Raw genomic sequence first — 23,038 nt, 5'->3', positions numbered from 1 at the left:
AATAATATTTTAATGAGAGCTGTAAACCATTAGCCAGTGTTTTCTTTTCCACTTTCCTTCAGTCTCAGCAAGACTTTACATATTAGTCTTTTGCTTTGAATGAATGTTTACTTACTATCAAGTAGTGTAACAGAAATGTTTAAAGTAAAGATCTATGGAGCACTACAGCATGTTTATGTCTTCCCTGTAATGATAATTCTTGGAAAAAAAACTGTTTAATTACTGATTTTTAAAAATTATTATTTAGCATAATGCTCTGTTCCTCAAATGTTTCCAAAGATGGTAAATCAAAGTTTACTCTTTATGACCCAGGTAGTCATCATCATCAAACCAAAGTCCATATTGAAGCAAACACGGAAGTCCATAGGTTACATTATTTTCAGAAAGTAAATGATTTAAAGTTAAAGTTTACTTCGAAACTTCAAAACAAATTTGTTTTATGCATTCTTACATTTTCAATGCTAAGGAGTGTTCAAAAAAATTTTGGGGTGTGAATGAAGCTTCAGTCCGTCCTGCAGGTAAGTGAATTATGAGTTGCATGATTCTGTAAGTTAAAATCCATCGATGTCTGTGATATGAGCGAGCGAGATTAGATTACCAAAAGCATAATTCACTGAAATGATATTTGTGTGATAATATACTCAGCCTCATGTTATTTAACTTTATATGTGGAATACAGTTATACTGCATTTACTAAAAGTACTCTTTTTGCTCTTAACATAAGACCTAAAAGATTAAAAAAACATATAAAAGTTCAACTGTATGACAAAATATAAGATACAGCAGCTTTACACAGATTTAGCATTTTTGGTTGCACCTATATTCCTTTAAAAACTACATGCTTGTCCTTAATTTATCATGAAGCAATTTTCATAAATATGCTGTTGGCTAATCAGTTATGCACTAAAAAGCAATCATCATTTTATATATACATGCTTTCTTAAATTTGTCAGTGTGTTTCAGTTCAGTTTTTTAACTTCCAAGTATTGTTTTTTGAATAAAACAACAATACACATAATACAATTTAACCAAAAGATGATGTTTTCAGTGCACAGGTAACCACAAAAACTTCAACATAAGTCGAAACATCAACAGAAAAACAAATTAAAAGCCATATATACAGAAATAAATAAATCATGTGTTCCCAAGATATATGGATTACATTTCAGGTATATATGTCAACAATTATAACTGAATATTAAATATTAGTCTTTCCTCTAACTCAAAAACACATACAATTACAGTTTCAACATTCAACATTTATGTCATTTGTAAGTTTCAGTTAATGCAACACAAATTATTTGTGTACTTCCAATAAAAATGAATTTTTCAAATATTTAAGGTGAATCCAACACAAATAAATTTAGGTCAAATGAAACAAGTACACTGAAAAAACATGATGTCTGCAAAATTGTTAAAAACAATGTATGTGTCTTGAATTTGAATAAACAAATTAAATTTAGTAATGTTTAACTTAATTTGTTTGTTTAAATTCAGTTTACAACCACTTAACTTAAAAAAATGTAAACCCAAGGAATCATCTTTGAATATTCTTTCTGTGTAGCAGACATCTTTTTTTCCAGAGTAAAAACCTTCCCTCATTACAACTTTTTTCAGCTTCTGTGTGCAGCTAGAATGACCTCATGGCTAAGAAGCTCATGATCACGTATGCCTTGTGGGCAATGGGCGGCCCACTCGGCCTTCATCACATTTACCTGGGCAGAGACAGCCATGCTCTTCTTTGGATACTGACCTTTGGTGGCTTTGGCATTGGCTGGGCAAGAGAGTTCTTCCGTATTCCATCCTACGTGAGTGAAGCCAACCGTGACGTAGAGAAAGGCCGTGTTCGACATCCAGGTGCCAGTCCACCACCACCAGTAGGCCTGATTCGGTTTGTTGGTCAGATTTGCGTGGGTGTTTATTTTGGTTCAGTGGCTTTAATCAGCCTCAGTTCTCTCAGCTTCTTCTACTTCCTAGTGTTGCCTCTGAGTGTTGCTGCTGGTGTGCATCTGGTGTCCTCTGTGGGCCAGCAGACCTCAAACCTTCACAAGACTCTCATTACGTGCGTCATCACATCATCCATCTTCTACGGCAGCAATCTCTCTCCTCTGCCTATCAGCATAGCTGGCAGTGTCACCTCTGCGCAGCACAACACATTGAAACCTCTGAGGCCAGAGCCATTGGGTGAGAATATGCACTATTAATGTGCACACTTTGGTAACACTTTATAATAAGGGCTTATTTGTTTATATTAGTCTTTGCATTACACAAGCAAACACTGAGTAAACAAAGCATTTAAAAAGTTCAGATGCAAAAGCCTCTAAGTAAATTCTTAACTATTCTTCTAAAAGGAGCATTTTTTTTTTCTCAGGCTCTTCAATAATTTCACTTTTATGGTGATGAATAGGTTCTTGTCATTGCTTTTAAAGTAAAATAACTGAAGAGAAAAAAATAACTGGCGGAGAAAAACACTTTATAGTAACATTTCAGACAACACAGAGATTTTCTAAACTTTACATTTAGCAAATAAAGCATTTATTAACCTTTGTTATTTTTGGTTCTAAAAATTTTACATTAATGTTACTTGATGCATGCTTTCTAAACAAAATGTGCTTAAAACTACAACATTGTTCACACATTAAAGATGTGCCTACTTATTTCCCATTCAAACTGATCGTTGAAAAAATGATTAAAAACACTGCATCATGCATGACAGGACATTAGTTGGTTTGTAAAAAAATAAATAAATAAAAAGTTTGTCAAGTACTTTTGCACAGATTAAAGATATATTACACATGTACACAGCATCATCATTTAACAGATCTGCATTTATTTATTTACACAGAAACTGAAACATTTCATTTTTAACATTTTTAAAACGTACATTTTAAAACCTATTTCCAAATGTTTCAAGGCCACAAAATGTTGTTTTCAAAAGTTGAAACTAAAAGGCTCAAGATGTAAGATTTCTAAGTTATAGTAAAACCGCTAGAGCAGTGTTATATATTTTGCCTTCCATTGTACAAAATGATTTGAAGAATATTTAAATCCAAAGAAATAAGCAATTTAAACTAGTAATGCCATGTTATGGCTGATAAAATCCCAAACTCTCAATTTCCAGTGTGGTTTAAAAAAAAAGTAAATAAGTAAGTAAATAATATAAATTATTAAATAAATAGCATGGGATGCGTTCAGAGAAAATATATTTCAAAGTCTAGAAGCCTGAAAAACACCAACAAATTCATTTATTCATTCATTTCCTTTTTGGCTTAGTCCCTTTATTAATTTGGGGTCACCACAATGGAATGAACCACGCTAACAAATTCAAGATGAGCGAATTATCATTTATACGTCCTTACACTACTCTTTCACAGAACTATAACTGCAACTGTATTCTTATCAAGATTAATACTGAAAAACAATAATATAACTACCCAGACTACGTAAAAAAAAATATGATAAGGAACTAAACTTCTGCCTTTGTGCCAGTGTGGTTTGACAGAAAACAGAAAAACACCAAAGACACTTTATTATGTTTTAATGTGTTTCATTAACCACACAGAGCAGCATTATAATAGAATGTTAAAATCTATTCAGTTTGATAAAACAGTGCTGCTTTGTCACCACGTGAACACAACCAGAAAAACTGGAAGTGGTCGACTGTGGCATAAAACAATTCCTCTGCTTGCTGTGTCCTGCTCATCTCTCATCAGCAATTGCTTCAACAGTTCTCATTTAGCTTCTACTGTATACATCTTTCAGCCTTACTCTGCTTCATTTTACCATTATAATAAGTATTGAATATGTTAACTCATCTATGAACATGATTTCTGCATTAGTCCCTTTGGATTTAATGAAAATGATAACACCCATGATTCCACACTCAGTCACGCCATCATCAATCTACACCTATGTTTGTTGTAATTGTAAATATGCTAGAAAATTACATACTGTGCCTTTAAAATTCAGCATAGATGTCAGCATAAAATGGAAATGATGTTCATGTTTTCCTTCCTATTGCGATGTTTAACCATGTGGAGAAAAAATGTACAAAACTTGAATTTGTTCATTAGGAATTAATTGGACCTTTAAATTGTATGTATATTATATTATGGCCATTTTAGGCCACATATTTCGAAATATATGTTGCATATATAACATATGGTGGCACAGTAGGTAGTGCTGTCGCCTCACAGCAATAAGGTCGCTGGGTCGCTGGTTCGAACAGTTGGTGTTTCTTTGTGGAGTTTGCATGTTCTCCCTGCGTTCGCGTGGGTTTCCTCCGGGTGCTCTGGTTTCCTTCACTGTCCAAAGACATGAGGTCCGGTTGAATTGGGTAGGCTAAATTGTCCGTAGTGTATGAGTGTGTGTATGAATGAGTGGGTGGATGTTTCCCAGAGTTGGGTTGCGGCTGGAAGGGCATCCGCTGCGTAAAAATGTGCTGGATAAGTTAGTGGTTCATTCCGCTGTGGCGACCCCAGATTAATAAAGGGACTAAGCCGACAGGAAAATGAATGAATGAATATATCACATATGTAAAATCCAAACATAAACTTTGCATAATATTTCAATAAATCTACACTGTAAAACCCAAAAAGTTAAGGTAACTCAAACTATTTGAGGAAACCGATTGCAACAAACCATTTAAGTTTAAAACTAATCCTAATGAGTTCTGTTAACTTAATCCATTTGAGTAAACGAAGCAATTTGAGCACAGTAAAACCCAATAAATAAAGAGAACTCAAACCAACTGAGTACTGTAAAACCCAATAAGTTAAGGCAACTCAAACCAACCGAGGAAACCATTTGCTACAAACCATTTAAGTTAAAAACAACTCATCTATACAAGTACTGTGAACTTACTCCATTTAAGTTGAAGTAATGAAGTATTTAATGAACTCAATACATTCAACACTGAGTTCAAAACTCTTTTCAAATCAGTACAATTAACTTTCAGTAAATTTTGAGTTAATGACACAAATTTATTTGATAAAGTTGACTGTTGGGTTTTACAGTTTGTAAGGCATTAGACGAGGCAGGGAGCTTCATTTGATTAAAGAATATGAAGGTAAATAAATTAGAAAAAGAAATTATAATAAATACTGCATAAAATGATAATAAAAAATGTGTCCAATTTAAATTCATGGGTATTCGAAAGATGTATAAGTAAAAGTTGATTTAAAATTAATTAATGCTGTGGAAGTACGGTTTATTGTAAAATAATTCCTGCAAATGAAAATAATGTTAACAAATGAAACATTATTGTAAAAGTGTTACCCATATGTGTACGTTTTTCAGTCCAAAGACTTTTGTGTTACATCAGTTGTGTCTAATTAACCTGCTTGGTGTGAATCTTCCCAAGGGCCTCGTCTGTATCGTCTAAGTTTAGGAGTGCTGGCTTTCTCTGCCCCGCTGGGATACTGTGTTTTCCACAACACCACTGCTACACTGTACTACATATCGGACTGCATAGCGGCCCTGATTGATTTCTTCTGGTTCTTTCCATGGCTCAAAGGGGTCCTGGAGTATTTTCTCCTGTTGCCATATCGTCTGCTATGCCTCTTAACAGGAGGAGGTTTCTATGAGGAAAGCTGGAGGAAGATGCTTGAAATAATTCTTAATGAGTTTAGTAAGAAAGAAATGGAAGCACTGAAGGTGAGTTTAGAAGGCCTAGTTTTAATTGGTCAGTAGCATATGGGGCACTTTTCACTTTTCACGATTTTATATGAAATGGGATGGTAGATATTTATTTAATCCTCATAATATTTTCTTAAAAACAGATACTATCATTACCAGAAGAGGCTTCTCTGGAGGAGATCACTCGCAGCTACAGGGAACTGGCTAAAGTGTGGCATCCAGACCACAACCCCAAAAGGCAAGAAGAAGCGCAGCGGATGTTTATTCAGATCCAGGAGGCTTATGAGATACTTGTAGATAGACATAAGACAAAACGGAGAAAATAAACTTCTGAGGGACCGGTCACATACACCCAAGTTCACCCAAAAATTTAAATTAACTCACCATTTACTCAACCTCAAGTGGTTCCAAACCTTTATGAGTTTCTTTATTCTCAAGATATTTTAAAGAAAGCTGAAAACCTGTAATCACTGACTTCCATAGGAAAGGACATAAACAAATACTATGGAAGTCAATGGTTACAGGTTTCCGGCTTTTCAAAATATCTTCTTTAGTGTTCAACAAAAGAAAGGCCAACAGATTTTTCATTTTTGGGTGAATTATCCCTTTAAGCTCTTCACATACAGAAAGAACACCAGGATTTTAGCACAAAGTCAATGAAGTGCAATAAACATGAATGTTTCTATACAAAGGAGGTTTTTTTTCTGTTCAGAGAAATTCTCCCCTTAGGTGGACAACTAAGAATTAACTGCCATCTTGTGGTAGCATTTCGTATTGATAGCGTTGTGTCCACAGGGAATTGGCGGACCCTAGAGAGTCAGTAATGCTACTGCAGGGAGTCGACCAAATGTGTTTTCTGGCCAGAATAAATAAATAAATAAATAAATAAATAAATAAATAAATAAATAAATAAATAAATAAATAAATAAATAAATAAATAAATAAATAAATAAATGTGTATTTATTATAAAAAAAAAACATTTTAAAATACTATAATTAATAACCAATTACTTAAAATCACTATTAATCATAAAATGCATCAAATGAAGTTTATAAATGCATTAAGCATGTTACTATAGCACAGGCTTAAAATGCAACTTTGTTTTCTGTAAAAAATACAAATAAAAAAATAATAGCAATATACTACTAATACTACTACTACTACTACTACTACTACTACTACTAATGATAATAATAATAATAATAATAATGATAATAATAATGTTCTTTTTTTTTTAATTGCACAATTAACAAAATTCACAGAAATTCACAAATATGACTTCTTTGTTAAATGTTTAATGGTAAATCAGTTGTTTGGTGTCAAGAAGGTACTACATGGTCTATAGAATTGTTTGAAGAAAAAAAAGTAACTGAATTTAATTAAGAAAATAAATGAACAACAATTAGTATAAATGGAACAATCAAATAAATATAAGTTGGATACAAATAACCAAATAGCTATTATATAAAAATAACTTCATAAGATTCCTGTAAATGACCAAATGTAATTAAAATAAATGTAAATATTAAATCATATGCAAGTACAAATGAATCAGATAAAAAATAAGATTTTATAAGCAAATAAATAAATATGTATGTATGTATGTATGTATGTATGTATGTATGTATGTATGTATGTATGTATTTTTTTTCCTATTAAAAAAATCTTTCTTTTTTAATAAGAAAAATACAGCTGTCTTTTTTTTATGTTCCTCCATTGATGATGGACATAATCAGGGGTCTGTGACATCTAACAAAATGGTTTATTTTTGACAAATGATTGTGAACATATAGTGAGCACTGTCACTGCAAAATCATCAAACAAAGAACAACCTTTATTATATTGATGCTATTAGTAATATATTAATCAATTAAATAATAATAATAATATAAATTATATAATAATAATAATAATAATAATAATAATAATAATAATAATAATAATAATAAATAATTATTAAACTTTTAGAATTTAGCTTTCCCAGCTGATACTGTTTGATTATAGTGAATAAATTACAATGCTATTTATGGTCACTGATATAAATAATAATAACAATACGTGGCCTTTGTAGTTTTTGCACTGTGTTATATTTCCCAAACTTGTAGCACGAGGATCGATGCATTCGATAATCCCTCCCAATCATGGATTAGAGAGGCGGTTTTCGGCTATGTTTTATTCGGGCCTGTATCCCGGCATGGGCCCGGAAGTTGTTTGGGGTTTCAGGTAAAAGATCCCGGAGATGCTGCCTTCGCCAGAGAAAACAAACGGCGCTTCTGCTGTATAAATATTGCAATCAAAGTCGATCGTCAGGTAAGAAAACATACTCCCCGTGCGAAATCAATCGCGGTTATTGACGAAAAGTGTCATTAGGTGAGGTAACTGGGCTCGGATTGGGAGGGTTTACACGGCCAGACGCATCTGTCGAGTGCTGGGTGCCATAGCAACGCCAGCGGGCTCTCAGGAAACATAATTCCTCTTTAGTTTGTCACGTCTAAAAATCGACCGTATTTCACGACCGGAGGCTGCCGATCGGATTGCGTTGTCAGCAACGCTAGTCCTTTCGTTTGTGAGTTAGTTTAGCGATGTCTTTGGCTTATTGTGAGCTGTCACGTCTCGTTAGCTGGTTAGCAGCAGCGGCTAGCTAGTGTTGCTCCAGACAGACAGGATTGACATGATTCTGCGTGCTGTCAGTCCTCCTCTGCAGCACGATGGTGCATGAAAAGTTACCAAACATACGGGGGCTTGTGCTCGATAATCTTGTTCTCGTCGTCAGGTATTGTTTACTGGTGTGATTGCACACAGACAGGGGCTGTTTCGATTACTGCGTTAATTTGAAGACTCATTGACAGCACTGTGAATTTATGAGATCTGCCTGTTGCAGCTGTGTGTGTGTGTTTTCTGCTTCGTACGACACAACGAGGTCTTATGTTTCTGGAGGCCTGTTGTTGGCGATTAAATGATAAGTCGTTGTGCATTTATAAATGTTACAACGTAAGATGAATACATAAAAAGCATTTTTATTCATTCACGGTTTGAAAGATTGTGAAAGAAAACATTGGCGTTTGTCGTCACTGCCTTGTAAACTGTCAGCTTAAACTTACTGTTTATGCTATCAGATTGTGTTTTAAGAGTACCCTCCTGTGATATTTAAGTCAGTTCTGACCCATAATGGGAATAAAAACAAATATTAGAGGTTACAAAGTGGTCTAATCCCATAAATATTTAAAAATCAAAAGCTTGAATTTGTGTTAACAAATATTTTAGCTTTTTATGTGTCATTCAATCACTTTTGACTCTTGACATTGTGCATTATTTTGCTTTTAGTACTAGTTTGTTATACTTTTATTCTTTAATTTAGTTTGTGCTGTCTGTTATGCTCAATTGTTTCTGGATTATTGGTCCGTGTAGAAACCTATTGCAACAAACCCGTTAAATTAAATCATAGTGTCAGATATTTTGGAGTCAGATTTGATTTATGGCTGATAAAAAAACTACTTAAAGCTGCACAATATACCCAAATGCCAAGGGTAAAAGGCTTTAAAAATATGGATCATCAGATTTGTCCAGAGATTAAGTAAAACATTTTCAAACTTATTTGTTAACAAATGTACATTCTTAATGAAAATGTTATTATTAATGTTATGTTATAAATGTGAAATTATATTTGATTTCACATTTAAAACTAAAACCTAGTTACAATATTAAAACTATAATATGTGAAAATCTGGTTTTGTCTGCATCATCAAAAATCATCATGTTTTCCAGTTTATTTTAAAACCATTTGCATTTTCTTTAATATTTTGCTATTAGTAAATGTTGTTATGTCTTTATTTAAAATTAATTTTTTTAATTATTTGTGCTGTGTAAATTTTGTTATGCATACGAGTCTGATTACCATCCTATTCATTTATCCACACTTCTGCCATACATTACACTGTTACACATTTTGATGTTAGACAAAAAAAAAATATTTAAAGTTTAGTTTGCTATTGGCTCACATTTTACCAAATATGAATAACGTGGTTATTTTTATAAGAATTAATGGGTATTTTGTTTCAATATGTAATGCATTTAAAGCATTTTTCCAATACCATAACACGTGGAAATGTCTGAGTAATAGGAAAGCATAACAACCCTTGCATTTGGCTTGCTGTCATCATTGCTCTAGATGTCAGCCTGTGTTCTGATAGGTCACAGGATGAAGGGAGGGCAGTTTCTTGCACATTACGCTCTCCATTTAAGAGTAGAATTCTATAGAATGGACACTCAATTCAGCTGTTGAGCTAGAAATGAGATCTTGACCAGTGTGAGCGTATCAATTATTCAGCTACTCAAACTGTGCAACCACACAGGAAAGGGAGAAATAACGAACTGCAAGTGAACCTGCAAGTGTTGTTTTTGTTTGATATCAAAGGAGGCAAATAGAGATGTTTTCGTGTTTTTGAGTGCATCCAATGCAAAATGTACCAGTGAAAAAACCTTGCTTTGCTTTTTGCAATGTTGAAATTTGGAGTTGGTTTTATTCTTTGCTATCCAATGTTTTATATATGTATACAGGTATATATATATATATATATATATATATATATATATATATATATATAAATAAATGATTTTTTTGTATAGGCTGCTGGTGTGATGATGAATGCTGACGATTGCAATGGCCGTTCGTACATGTCAGGTAAGGTGTATTTTTATTTTTATTCTTATTTTTATTTATTTATTTTCATTTTAAGAGACATACATTTATATATAAGTGTACAAAAACATGATGTAAGTCTGATTTTATATTATATTTATATCATATTTACAATTATAATAAGTGTGCTGGTTTAAGTTCTCTAGGGAAATAATATTACGGAGCAAACACTTTCAAATATATTTATTTAACAGAGCCAACCCTGAATCAGTTTTATATTTTTCATTCAAATCAAATCTTATGTAGGTTTTAAAAGGTTCTAAGTAGTTACTTGCTATAAAATAAGCCAGCCTTAATGTTAAAACACCAACCAAACAAGTAACCATTTTATTTTATTTTATTGAAACCATCTGTTTCAGTTTCTAAAGACATTATTTTTTTACTTAAATTGTTTTATTTCCTATTAAATTGTATGGTGGAAATTTTGTAATAAATAAAAATGTTAACATTTTGAGCCTTGTGTTGGTGTTTCAGGTAGTGGAGATTCTTCAACAGAGCGGGAGTTTTTTGCAGGGCTGAGAGGACCCACCGTGAGCACACCAAACAGTCAACAGTCCTCACCCAGCCGCTCACTCAGTGGTCAGTAGTTTTCAGTGGTGAAAGAACGTAAACCTTTACTTGTACCTATACCATAAACACAAGGATGTAGTGGACATTTTAAAAGTTGTATGAGAGCTGTATGAGATCCAAAAGTTTATATTCATATAATTATTAATTACCTGTTTTTAAATGGTCTGTCTCCAGAAGTGAGGGGTTTATGCTACGCCCCTGCATAAACCTATATCTGAGTAGATGTACAGATACCCTAATCAAATATTACTCTAGTTAAAGTACTAATAATTACTTATTAAGTTGTAGTAATAATTAGTAATTGTAAATTACTTTTTAATATTACTTGAATACTTATTAAAAATGGAAAAAGCACAGATTGATTTCATGTTTAATTGGCACCAAAATGTTTTTTTTTTTTTTATTAATTCATTTTCTTTTCAGCTTAGTCCCTTTATTAATCTGGGGTCGCCACAGCGGAATGAACTGACAACTTATCCAGCATATGTTTCACGCAGCGGATGCCCTTCCAGCTACAACCCATCCCTGGGAATCATCCATACACACTCATTTACACTCGTACACTACGGACAATTCAGCCCACCCAATTCACCTGTACCACATGTCTTTGGACTGTGGGGGAAACCGGAGCACCCGGAGGAAACCCACACAAACGCAGGGAGAACATGCAAACACTATGGACATAATAGCTTACAATTCAGCAATTCAACAATTTAGCTTACAATGTTTGGACTGTGGGGGAAACCGGAGCACCCAGAGGAAACCCACGCGAACACGGCGACAACATGCAAACTCCACAAAGAAACTCCAACTGATCCAGCCAAGGCTCGAACCAGCGACCTTCTTGCTGTGAGGTGACAGCACTACCTACTGCATCACTGCGTCGCCAGTTTTGTTTTTTTAATTAATAATACTAATGCTGATATATACTGATGATTAATGGGAATTCTAGTGTGCAAGCAAGTGAAAATGGCAGTAAATAACATATAGCTATGAAACTAAATGTGACAAACATCAACATAATATAAAAAAATAAACAAACCACATGAAATCACTTGGGCCAAATGTGATCTAATTTTTAAAAGTAAGATATGCAAAGATACTAGTTTTAAATATTTATGAACTAATGTAACGGCAAGAAAGATGCATGGTAATTAATTTTAATTATCTTTGTTTTTAATTGAAACAAGTCTTGTTTATTCGAAACTGGAACATGTATATGTATATGCAGTGGGTTTTAACAGCTCAAACATTTTAATACCTGATTTGGTTAACTGACGGTCATGACCTATATGTGATTTTCAATTAAATTAATAAATTCTGAAATTTCAGTGAATTTTATTGAGCAGTGACTTTAGTGAGTTGTTAACTGGAGATACATTCCGAACGAATATTTGGAATCAGTGAATTATTGACTGGGCGACGCAGTGGCGCAGTGACTAGCGCTGTCCCCTCACAGCAAGAAGGTTGATGGTTTGAGCCTCGGCTGGGTCAGTTGGCATTTCTGTGTGGAGTTTGCATGTTCTCGTTGTGTTTGCGTGGGTTTCCTCCTGGTGCTCCGGTTTCCCCCACAGTCCAAAGATTGTAAGCTAAATTGTTGAATCGCTGAATTGTAAGCTGTACTGTCCATAGTGTATGCGTGTATGGATGTTTCCCAGGGTTGGGTTGCAGGTGGAAGGGCATCCGCTATGTAAAACATATCATATGCTGGATAAGTTGGCGGTTCATTTCACCGTGGCGACCCCTGATTAGGGACTAAGCTGAAAAGAGTTGTTAACTAGACATTCACTCTGACTGGATCATTTGATTCAGTGAATCATTGACTAGAGACTCAGTCTGACAAGTTAATTTGAATCGGTGAGTAACTGACTGAAGACTCACTTTGATCAGATCATTTAAGTCAACAAAATGACAATTGGAGACTCACTCTGATCGGATAGTTTGAATCAGACAATAATTGACTGGGGATAGGATATTTTGTTGATGATGAATATGTTGATAACTTTATTGTCAGACTTAGATTGGATTTTTTTTGACAGTATGCTACGCTATTTAAAAATAGACAAGACATAATTCAATTACATAGACAAAAAAAGTATCATTTTACACTGACCTTATTTAGCTCTAAGCCAGCCTGATGTACAAAACAATTGTTTTAATTTCACTCCGTTAAATCCTTTGACTTTCGATGTCAAATCAATGAAATGTAAACTGCAGACTCATTCTGACCAGATCATTTGAATCAGAGAATCGCTGACTGGAGACTTTTTCTAGGCAGATAATTTGAGTCAGTGAATCAGTAAGTGGAGACTTACTCTGACCTGATTATTATATTTAGTGAGCTGTTGACTCAAGAACAGATGCAAGTGGATCAGTTCCAATCACAAATCATAGCTGTAACAAGCAATGGAAATAAAGACATCATTATTAGTCAAGCAGGATGAATTAGCAAAACGTTTTAAATGAATTGTTGAGGGGAAAATTTTACATAATAATGAAAAATAGATGAATGTAAACTGTACTCAGATACTTTGACATAACATTAAAGTAAAAAATGATTTGTCCCTATGCACCATTGGTGTTTTTCAGCGTTTTAAACAAATTTTTTACATCTTACTTAACCTAAATAATGTCTTTCTTTTGCTATTCATTGTACACACTGATTGTTTATCATTTCGAATTCCTGGTTAGAGTTAAAAATATATGGCAAGTGAATAAATGTGAAACTTTCTGTCCACGTCCAGCTAACTCCATCAAAGTGGAGCTGTATAGTGACGAGGAGGCAGGTGGTGCTCCACTAGTGGAAAGGAGAGTCGGAGAGAAAGATGAAGGATGGAAAGATGAAAAGGGCGATTTGGCAGAAGACGGTGGAGTGGAGATGGTTGGAGGCACTCGAGGGCAGGCTGGCAGCGGCTGCGGGGAGATGGCCAGCTCTGAACCCGCATCCCCTGGTCCCATTCGGCTGCCCAACGGGAAGCTTAAATGTGATATATGCGGGATGATCTGCATCGGACCCAATGTTCTTATGGTGCACAAACGCAGCCATACAGGTAAGTGTTTCTTGACCAACTCTTAAAAAAAACAAAAAAAAACAATCAATTATCTTTTATAAAATGTCAGCTTGAAGATATGTGCTGCTGTTTTTTTGGGCCGGTGGGAAAACTGGTAGTCTTGGTCTCGGTAGGTGAGCGGCCATTCCAATGTAACCAGTGCGGGGCCTCCTTCACTCAGAAGGGCAACTTGCTGCGTCACATCAAGCTCCATTCTGGCGAAAAGCCCTTCAAATGTCCCTTTTGCAACTACGCCTGTCGCCGCCGTGATGCTCTGACAGGACACCTCCGCACCCACTCTGGTGAGCCGCCATTTGTGAGAAATAAAGAGAAGGAAGGAGCGAGAACTTTGTGGCTGGAAAATAAATGGATGGAAAAGTGTGTGGGCTGGAAAAAGCCTTTTGATTTGCCACAAAGCATGAATTAGTGCAGTCAAGGTCATCTTAACCCATTTCTCCTTTAATGCAAGTGGTGATTATTTTTGCTGCCTGGAACTTCACTCAACTTCCTTTTGAACCTGTTGCTTCTCTAAAGCTTGAGCCAGCAGACTAATACGTGTAAATTAAACCTTATCGATCAGTTATGTAATCGCATTTTAGTCAAAGACTAAATGAAGTGCAGCGGTCTAGTATGACATTTAGAATATCATGAAAACAGGATATCCTGCTTGTGTTTTTGAATGATGAGCGTTTACCTGTAGGTCCTTTGAATAAGAATGCAGATATTCAGAGAAATGACTTTATAGAGTGATGGATTTCTCTGAAATGACGCACATCTCTAAAGCTATCCGGACAGATGCGGTCTGTAGTTCTTGCTATTCTATTAACGTCATAGATGAACTGCGTGTAATTTCGTTTTTGGGGAAATTGTGTCAAGGGAAATTCTGTGGTTTAATGAATTCTGTACCAGTAACTACCTTATTTTATGGAATTCTATATAATCTATTTCATATAATAATTATTATTATTATCAATTATCATATTATTCATCCTAATAATATTATGTGGTGTTTATTTTAGTTATAATTTGGAGTGTAACAACACATTTGTTTCAAGAATTTTTATGTATTCTTAATTGTAACAAATAATGTGTTAATAAAACACTAATTGTTTTAGATAAATACAGACATTACATTAGACAATAATCAATAATCAATAATATTGCACAACACATGGATATATTTAAGTAATATCAGCACCCGTACAGCCTCTTTACCCTTTGTGTATTACTCTGCCCACGTACAGCCAGCAAAAAGCAGACACTACAGATCAAAAGTTTAAAAGATGCTTGCTCAGCTGTTTAACTGTCAGCTTATGATTTGAACCCAACGCGGAAGAAAGTAGTTCAATTATGTTGTCAAACTGTTGTATCAACACAATATCACACTCGTAGCAGTGCGACATGGCTGTATATCGGCACTGGTGGGGGCACTAAGGCACTCGGCTTGCGGCCTCGTGCCAACGCACGCCTCCCACCAGTGCCGATATACAGCCATATCGCACTGCTACGAGTGTGATATTGCTCATATATAAATATAGCTGTCAGTATGGTAAAAAAATAATATAGTATTTGCTATAAATTACCTTAGTATATTTTCATGTAGGTGTCTGACAACTGAAAATAGATCTGGTACCAGATATTGCAGACTTTGTTACTTTATTATTATTATTGTAACATTTATTATTATTTATTTGTTATATTATTAAATTGTTAAAATGACTAAAATGAAATATTCTTATGGATTAAATATTATGTGTTCTTTGGAACAGCGCATTTGCATTAGGGCTGCACAATATTGGAAAAATCTAGCATTACGATTATTTTTTTTTTATTGTGATTTGAATTCAGTTTCATCAGATAACTTAATATCTCTCTTAGAAAGAACTTATGTATTATTATTATTATGTTATCATGTATTATATTATGATCGATTGGGATGATTCTGCAGAGGGAGTACATCTCCATAAAATCTAATCTTTTGGGGTCCCCCGACACATTTTCGCTGTGGTCTGTGCTAATTGCAGTGCATTTCTGTATTGGCATGTGTTGTGAGTATTTTCATTTATAACTGTCTATAAATATAATCAAGACAAATATACAATTGAAAAAGTGTTTTAGTGTTTTCCGAGTCTGACGATATTCAAATACAGTAACTAAGTAAAATAAAAATAATTCAATAAATTTAATCGTTGTTAAAGTCACAAATGGTACAATTTCTTGGGCCTGAATGCTTTTAAGATCATTGTACAATCACAAGCATCAAAAATGCATGCAAATTATGAAATATAAACTTAACATTGTATATCCTGCGATGTGACTATTGTGAAGGATCACATTGCGATATCGATGCTGAAACAGTATATTGTGCAGCCCCAACTTGCATCTTGATGTTATTATATTGTCATTCCAGTATTATATAGTGAGTGTCATCAAATGGTCTTAAAATGACAATAATATAGTTTATTGCAATATATTGTAAAAAAAAAATAAAAATAGATATCATGACAGGCCTAGTTATAGAGTACACCTCCTATTGAATAATCTCAAGAAGTTTTGTGTTATCTCATTATCGTGTTCATAAGAACACATTTGTATGGTCCCATTCATCCATTTGAGCTATAGTTAAACTTTAAACATTAAACTGTACTTTATTAAATTAGAGTTTGTTTGCTAAACCATTGATTATTAAGAGAAGACAAAAAGAAGCAATTTTATGTTTAGTGTTTCCACCCTTAAAAAGTACCAAATTGTAAATTTTAAACTGATCTACATACCTAACCATCATTTTTGTGTACAGTTTCACCTCTAATTATATTTAATAAGAAAATTGTTTTACTGGTAATCACCTTTTACTATTACTAATAATAGTCATCACTATTAATCACAGCATCAATGTTGTATTCATGTTTATATAACACTTGCAGATCCGTGTGAAATGCATTGGTATTCTCCCTCCTCGTTATTTCAGTATCCTCCCCTACAGTAGGAAAGCCCTACAAGTGCAGTTACTGTGGCCGCAGCTACAAGCAGCAGAGCACCCTGGAAGAGCACCGTGAGCGCTGTCACAGCTACCTGCAAAGTCTGGACCACCAGCCGGCTCACAACACCCAGCCTACTCACGGTAATATCATTTTCCCTCCCACAAATGGTAGGGGAAGCCAGTACTTTGCAACCAAGTTTTGTTCACCAACATTATTGTGTTTATAGTGTGTGAAGATCACAGCTGGTGAAGTAGCTGTATGCAAGAATGGTTCAGAGCTCTTCTTGATTAAAATACATGCTTTTGGAGAGGTTGTATTTTATACATGAAGAATCTGAACAGGTGGTTAGATGTCGTAAAGAAAAAAGATATATTATTTTGCTGTAGGCCCTGTGTTGTATAATATACCAGCTGCAGTATCCAATGTTGTTAGTATTTCCATTTTTTATTTCTTTTTTAAATACAGACATTATAACCAATCTCTCAGAGCACTGAATTAAAATGTGTATTTTAACTGATAATCACACAGATAAGACTATGAAATTATTTAATTTAATTTTATTTATGCATTTGTTTGTTTGTTTGTAGAGGAGTACACTACTATTTTATTAGTTATTTAATCATTATATTTAGCAAGGACACTTTTAGGTTATTAAAAGTTTATTATAATATATTTACTACTATATAATATATAGTTTATTATGACAAGGCAAAGCAAGTTTATTTATATAGCACATTTCATAAATAGTGGCAATTCAAAATGCTTTACATAAACAGGAATAAAAGAGACAAGTATAAGAAAATAAAAACAAATAATAAAAGTGATTTAAAAACAGATTAAAATGTGTTAAAACAGGTTCTAAAAGATTAAAAAAGAAAAGATTTAATTATAATAAATGTAATAAATATAATACATTTAATTATAATACATTTATTATAATTTGATCACTTTGTTTGTATAATTCATACGAAATAGTTGAAGTAGTTTGTTTGATTTTCTGTTCTTCAAAGAATCATTTTACCACACTAATAATAATAATTGGGAATGATTCTTTAGCACCAAACCAGTATTTACGATGTCTTCAGAAGGGTCATGTTACATTTATGACTGAAGAAATTAACATTAATAAATAATTAATAAATTCCTTTGCCAATGAATTTTATATATATATATATATATATATATTTTTTTTTTTTGATTGATTTATTGAATAACACACAATATTCTATTATAATCATGCCTCCATATGTGCATCATGTACAGGTGAAGAGTCCCATAACGTGGAGATGATATCTGAACCCCTGATCCAGTCCTCATCAGAAAAAATGACCTTCATTGATCGTCTGGCAAATAGCATCACTAAGAGGAAGAGATCTACACCCCAGAAATTCCTGGGTAGGCTCATTTCTTTGAAAAGCAGTACAGTATTTCCTGCGTAAATGGGTATTAAGCTCGTCGGCTATGTCCACTGCTAAAATTATACCTTGGTTGTCTATATACAGTTGAAGTCAGAATTATGAGCCCCCACTTTGTTTTTTGTTTTCTTTTTGAAATATTCCCCAAATTATGTTTAACAGAACAAGGAAATTTTCACAATATGTCTGATAATATTTTATTTGATTGCATTTTAAGGTCAAATTATTGACAGTTAATTTAAACTATATGTTTTCTAGATAGTCTAAAGAACAAACCATCGGTATACAATAAATAGTCTATCTAAAAAAATATAGCTTAAAGGGGCTAATAATGACCTTAAAATAGTTTTTAAAAAAATTAATAACTGCTTTTATACTAGCCAATATATAACAAATAAAGTTTTCACCAGAAGAATAAATATTATGAGACATACTGTGAAAATTTCCTGGCTCTGTTAAATATCATTTGGGAAATATTAAAAAATAAATAAATAAATAAAAGGGGGGCCAATAATTCTGAATTCAACTGTATATTAAAGATAATCTGTCTGGATCAGTCAGACATCAACTTTTTTAAAACTAGATTTATAAAAGTAACATGTTCTAAAAATAGTATTGCTTCTTGCTTGGCTGCATAAAAAAACAAAATCATTTCAGTGTAATGTGATACTTGACAATCAATTATACTGATGCTCCCTGGCTTTCTAGGTGAAAAGCACATGCGGCTGAATATATCTGAAGCACCTTATGATCTTGACCCCAATCCTGATAAAGAAGGGGATTTGTTGCTCTCACATCCTGAGGGCGACCCGGCTGCTCTAGCAGAGATGGGAGGGCGTTTCATGCGGGGACCAAGAGGAGGCAGCAATGACGTGGATCCTTCCCGCTCGCTGCGGATGCCGCCTCACTCCGCCTGCCTCTCAGAATTCACCCCAGTCATTAGCTCCGTCTACCCTCATATAACCCCTCTAGGTCAGCGCTTAAACTGTGCGGGGGGCATCTCCATGGGCTTGGCCGGGAGGGAGGCCGGCGAGGGTCATGAAGATTTGCCCTCCACCCGCAGCCGCGCTGCTTCGCCGAGTAACGGTTACCAAGATTCGACAGACACTGAGAGCATGGCGGAGGAGCAGTGCGTTATTACCTCGGCGCCACCGGGAAATTTGAACCACCGTGGGCGCGATCGGCACAGTCCTAGTCACGCCAAAGAAATGGACATAGAGGGGGACAGGGAGAAAGGGGTCCCTGGGGGTTTACCGACCAAGGCGAGTCCGCGCTCACCGTTGACAAGAGAAGCCATGCAGGTGGTAGACGGGGAAGGGCGGCCGGTGCGTTCCTTCCGCTGCGAGCACTGTCGCATTTTCTTCCTGGACCATGTAATGTTCACCATCCACATGGGCTGCCACGGCTTCCGCCAGCCATTCGAGTGCAACATCTGTGGTCACCGCAGCCAGGACCGCTACGAGTTCTCCTCACACATTGTTCGTGGGGAGCACCAGGTGGGCTGAGGTGGATGGTGGAGGTCAAAACTGGGGGAAGATGTACAGAGAGTTGTATGCTGCTTTGAGATGGCGTCATGGCATCTAGTTCGGTCTGCACCAGAGTGGGGCACATTAGCACTTGCTTTTATAGTTAGCGAACATCCAATTTTTACCTTTTAAGGCTAATCGCTTGGGTACGAACACAAAACGTGCGATTGCATCCTGCGTTAGAGGATGTCAGGAGGATTCACCTAGTCCAATCCTCCGATTGCACTCCCACAAAAAGTCATTCATCGCAAGACGCAGCTGTTTTGCTTTAGAAGTGCCTTCCTTCCGTGGGGTTTATGTTTTATCAGTTGCGAAGAGAAATTCGAGATGTGAGATTAGGTGTGTACTCATCTGTTCGGTGGCGTTTACATAGAGTCTGCCTCTTCAGGAGAGAAGGACAAAAAATAGCTTCGACGTCCAAAGTCTGGACTGTTTTATCCAGAGCGGTTTTCCAAAGTTTCTGAGCCTGTTAAACAAGAGAAATCTAAGCCTAGGAGTATTCACACAAACATTGTGCTCTTTTAGGATACCTCGATGGGACTGTTGAAATTAGGCGACTCAGGGAGGACACTGCTGACAGAGAGGGAATGAGGAGCAAGCAGCGTAAATCGCAAAACTGAGGCTGGAGTATTGGTATGTTAGCCATATAAGGAGCACAGACACATATTGCCTTAATCGTTGCTTTATATGAACCCTGTACGAGCTAGTCGTTGAATTGCACATGGTTTTTAATGCTGGAAGATTTAGTCGGTACAATGCAGTTTGAATTCGGGTAACTTTAAAACAAAGATGATACGGCACTCTTGGATCAAGTAGGATTGGGGTTAGGCTAAAGCTAGGGTAATTTTATTAATTTCTAAAATGTATATTAGTGTTTTATTTGAGAAAGGAAATGAACTTGAAACATTTGCCTTAGTTTTTGAGTCTACAACCTCTGTCCTGAAGAAGAAGAAAGGTTGGTTTCCTCGTGCCTCAAATCTTGATTGTCGTTTCAAACCTTATCTCGACCTCACTTACATTACGATAAATATTTTGCCTATTAAATCTATTGAGAATAGAGGGTTTTTTTTAAATAGAGGTTTTTGTAGTATGAAGTCCCCACCCTCCATCCTCTGCCATGCTGCAAACACAGTAGGCCACATTGTTTTCTTTTAGATGCGGAGGGGGGAAAGGAGCCTTAAAGTTCTGGTGCAGACCAAACACTGAGCCATGTTGCATTCCGTGACTCTGAGTGAAGGGGAAGGGTTGTTACCTCAAAAGGAGGATTGCACTTTTTCTAATTCTGCTTAAATGTGAGTGTTTTGCTGGGGCTGGGGTGGGTTTTGGACCGGCGCGGCGACACGGGGCGGGAGGGGGATTTTATTCAAAGGCTTTAGGGAAGCAGACACAGTAAAGACTGGTAACTGAGCTTTGAAACATACTCTTTTGTTTTCTGAAATTGCTCTATTGCACTGATTTCTGATAAAAAAAAAAATGCTATTTAGAGAAAACAAGAAACAATTTGATACGAGAACACGTTGGTTATAAAGACCAGATGAACAGTGTGGTGTTTTTAAAAACAATTCTACAAAGGCTATTTTCCTAATAACAAAAGGGGTCGCAGTCATTTAAGGTTTCAGAACTGAACATTTTCTCCTTGTGTTGTAAAATTTGGTGCTTGGATGTTTGTGTGACTTCTGCCCTTGATATTGGACTTGTATCCTGTACGCTTGTCCTGTGTGGTCATGTCCATATGAGTTCATGCATACGGTACTCTCGATCCCCACCGAGTATGAACTGCTGCTTGATTTTGAAGGAAAGGACTGAAATGTTGTCGTAGAGTTATGTACCGTCCTGCCAAGAGATATATAAATATATGGTGGCCTGTTTTATCAGCGGATCTCACTTGCACAAACTGAGATGAAACTAAAGCACCAATGAGTGAAATAATGAAGATTTGTTTTGTTTGATTGCTTGTACATTTCTCACCTTTATGTGACGTGGGCTGTGGTTAAGGGTACGTGGATGTTGTAGCATGTGTGTATCACTGGACCCTGAAGGTGGTCAGCTGTTTCCAAAACTTGCTTATGTGTAATCCACTGACCCTACATCTTTCGGTTACTTTCACGATGTTTGTAGGCCTCTTAATGCGAATGCTTGGATTCACTCCAGTGCAAGCCTACGGAGTACAGTATGAATGGATAAGTGAGACCAAATCCAGTATTTACAAAGGTTAGTCAATGACTTTGCACCCTTACTTTCTTTTATTTTTATTTTTCTGCAAAAAAATTTATTTACTTGAAATTATGGCAAAAACCATATATGACACTTAATGCACTTAACGGTCAAAGAGAAATTATGTAATGAATTCTATCGAGCGTGTGAATGGGAGAGGTTGCATGTGTACTCGTTTGTTTTCTGGGGTTCTGCAACTCTTCTGCTTGTGAAATACTAGCTGCAATTTTTCCCTATTTCCTCTAAACCAAACCCAGCTCTTTATCTGCATCATTTCATATTTCTTATCCCCAAGGTGTGATGAACTAAATATTTTTAAACGAACTGTGAAGCAACCATAACGAGCAGCAACTGAGAAAGAGAGACTTAGCGTTTTTGGGGAGGCAGGGATCAAACTCTGTCGTTCTTGGGCTTTATCCCTGGATTCAATGTTTTTAAATATTTTGTGAGAGAAAAAAAATGTATATGACAAAGAAAAACTCTTTACCTCAAATTTGTTAAAATATAAAAAAACTGCCTCATGTTCTATAAAAAGGTGTGTTGGTTTCAAGAGGTATTGTTTATTTGATCTTGTTTTTAAGGAGTGTAACCCAACTTTAAGTTGAAGTAATTTTTCATGTCCAATAAAGTAATATTTGTTGTAACTTCTGTCGCTTACAACTCTAAACACTTTTTCCCTAATTTATGTCCAGTCTTGATCAAATTTCAGTTGTCAAATTATTTTAACCAGAGATGCTCAACCCTGTTACTGGGATCTACCTTTCTGCAGATTTCAGTTGCAATCCATATCAAACACACCTGCCTGTAATTATCAAGTGCTGTTCAGGACCTAATTAATTGGTTCAGGTGTGTTTGATCAGGGTTGGAGCTGAACTAATCAGGAAGGTAGATCCCCAGGAACAGGGTTGAGCATCCCTGATTTAAAGTATATCTTGTATTATTTTT

At 35.3% G+C, this 23,038-nt stretch overlaps 2 protein-coding genes across 31 annotated transcripts; both read left to right on the top strand.

Annotated features, from left to right (window-relative positions):
* The first annotated feature begins 40 nt into the window (after positions 1 to 40).
* dnajc22 (DnaJ (Hsp40) homolog, subfamily C, member 22) lies at positions 41 to 6,328 on the top strand. 2 transcript variants are annotated; one of them, XM_087307300.1, is made up of 5 exons: positions 325 to 518; positions 1,618 to 1,877; positions 1,978 to 2,184; positions 5,363 to 5,655; positions 5,781 to 6,328. In XM_087307300.1, coding segments are annotated over exons 2-5 (684 nt in total). In that variant the 5' UTR covers positions 325 to 518; positions 1,618 to 1,876; the 3' UTR covers positions 5,964 to 6,328. The 2 variants fall into 2 exon arrangements, with proteins under 2 accessions (XP_087163425.1, XP_087163426.1); XM_087307299.1 differs by having other exon boundaries at positions 41 to 518; positions 1,618 to 2,184.
* A 1,508-nt stretch (positions 6,329 to 7,836) lies between these two features.
* On the top strand, positions 7,837 to 22,737 carry ikzf4 (IKAROS family zinc finger 4). Of its 29 annotated transcripts, none has more exons than XR_015522920.1 (10): positions 7,837 to 7,948; positions 10,265 to 10,319; positions 10,812 to 10,916; positions 13,652 to 13,957; positions 14,092 to 14,259; positions 16,941 to 17,078; positions 18,202 to 18,333; positions 20,405 to 20,512; positions 21,998 to 22,090; positions 22,389 to 22,737. XR_015522920.1 is itself a non-coding variant. In XM_087306045.1 (9 exons), the coding sequence occupies exons 2-9, from the start codon at positions 10,277 to 10,279 to the stop codon at positions 22,400 to 22,402; spliced, it is 999 nt and encodes a 332-aa protein (XP_087162171.1). In that variant the 5' UTR covers positions 7,837 to 7,948; positions 10,265 to 10,276; the 3' UTR covers positions 22,403 to 22,737. The 29 variants fall into 29 exon arrangements, 22 of the variants coding, with proteins under 22 accessions (XP_087162171.1, XP_087162165.1, XP_087162166.1 ...); XR_015522917.1 differs by having other exon boundaries at positions 16,926 to 17,078; XR_015522914.1 differs by having other exon boundaries at positions 14,077 to 14,259; positions 16,926 to 17,078.
* The last annotated feature ends 301 nt before the right edge of the window (positions 22,738 to 23,038 follow it).

Source organism: Danio rerio, chromosome 23 (assembly GCF_052040795.2).
Source record: "Danio rerio strain M-AB ecotype USA chromosome 23, GRCz13ab, whole genome shotgun sequence".
In the NCBI taxonomy this organism is placed as follows: Eukaryota; Metazoa; Chordata; class Actinopteri; order Cypriniformes; family Danionidae; genus Danio; species Danio rerio.
The sequence above is the reverse complement of the archived record's forward strand: the minus strand, read 5'-3'. Positions and strand labels throughout refer to the sequence as shown.

Excerpts from the sequence above, each read along its gene's own strand:
- dnajc22 (XM_087307299.1), top strand. The coding sequence starts at position 1,644 with ATGGCTAAGAAGCTCATGATCACGTATGCCTTGTGGGCAATGGGCGGC. Across the intron at positions 2,185-5,362 it reads TCTGAGGCCAGAGCCATTGG|GGCCTCGTCTGTATCGTCTA; the intron begins GTGAGAATATGC and ends AATCTTCCCAAG. Across the intron at positions 5,656-5,780 it reads AAGAAATGGAAGCACTGAAG|ATACTATCATTACCAGAAGA; the intron begins GTGAGTTTAGAA and ends TCTTAAAAACAG.
- ikzf4 (XM_087306027.1), top strand. The coding sequence starts at position 10,277 with ATGATGAATGCTGACGATTGCAATGGCCGTTCGTACATGTCAG. Across the intron at positions 13,958-14,076 it reads GCACAAACGCAGCCATACAG|TCTTGGTCTCGGTAGGTGAG; the intron begins GTAAGTGTTTCT and ends GAAAACTGGTAG. Across the intron at positions 17,079-18,201 it reads CAACACCCAGCCTACTCACG|GTGAAGAGTCCCATAACGTG; the intron begins GTAATATCATTT and ends CATCATGTACAG.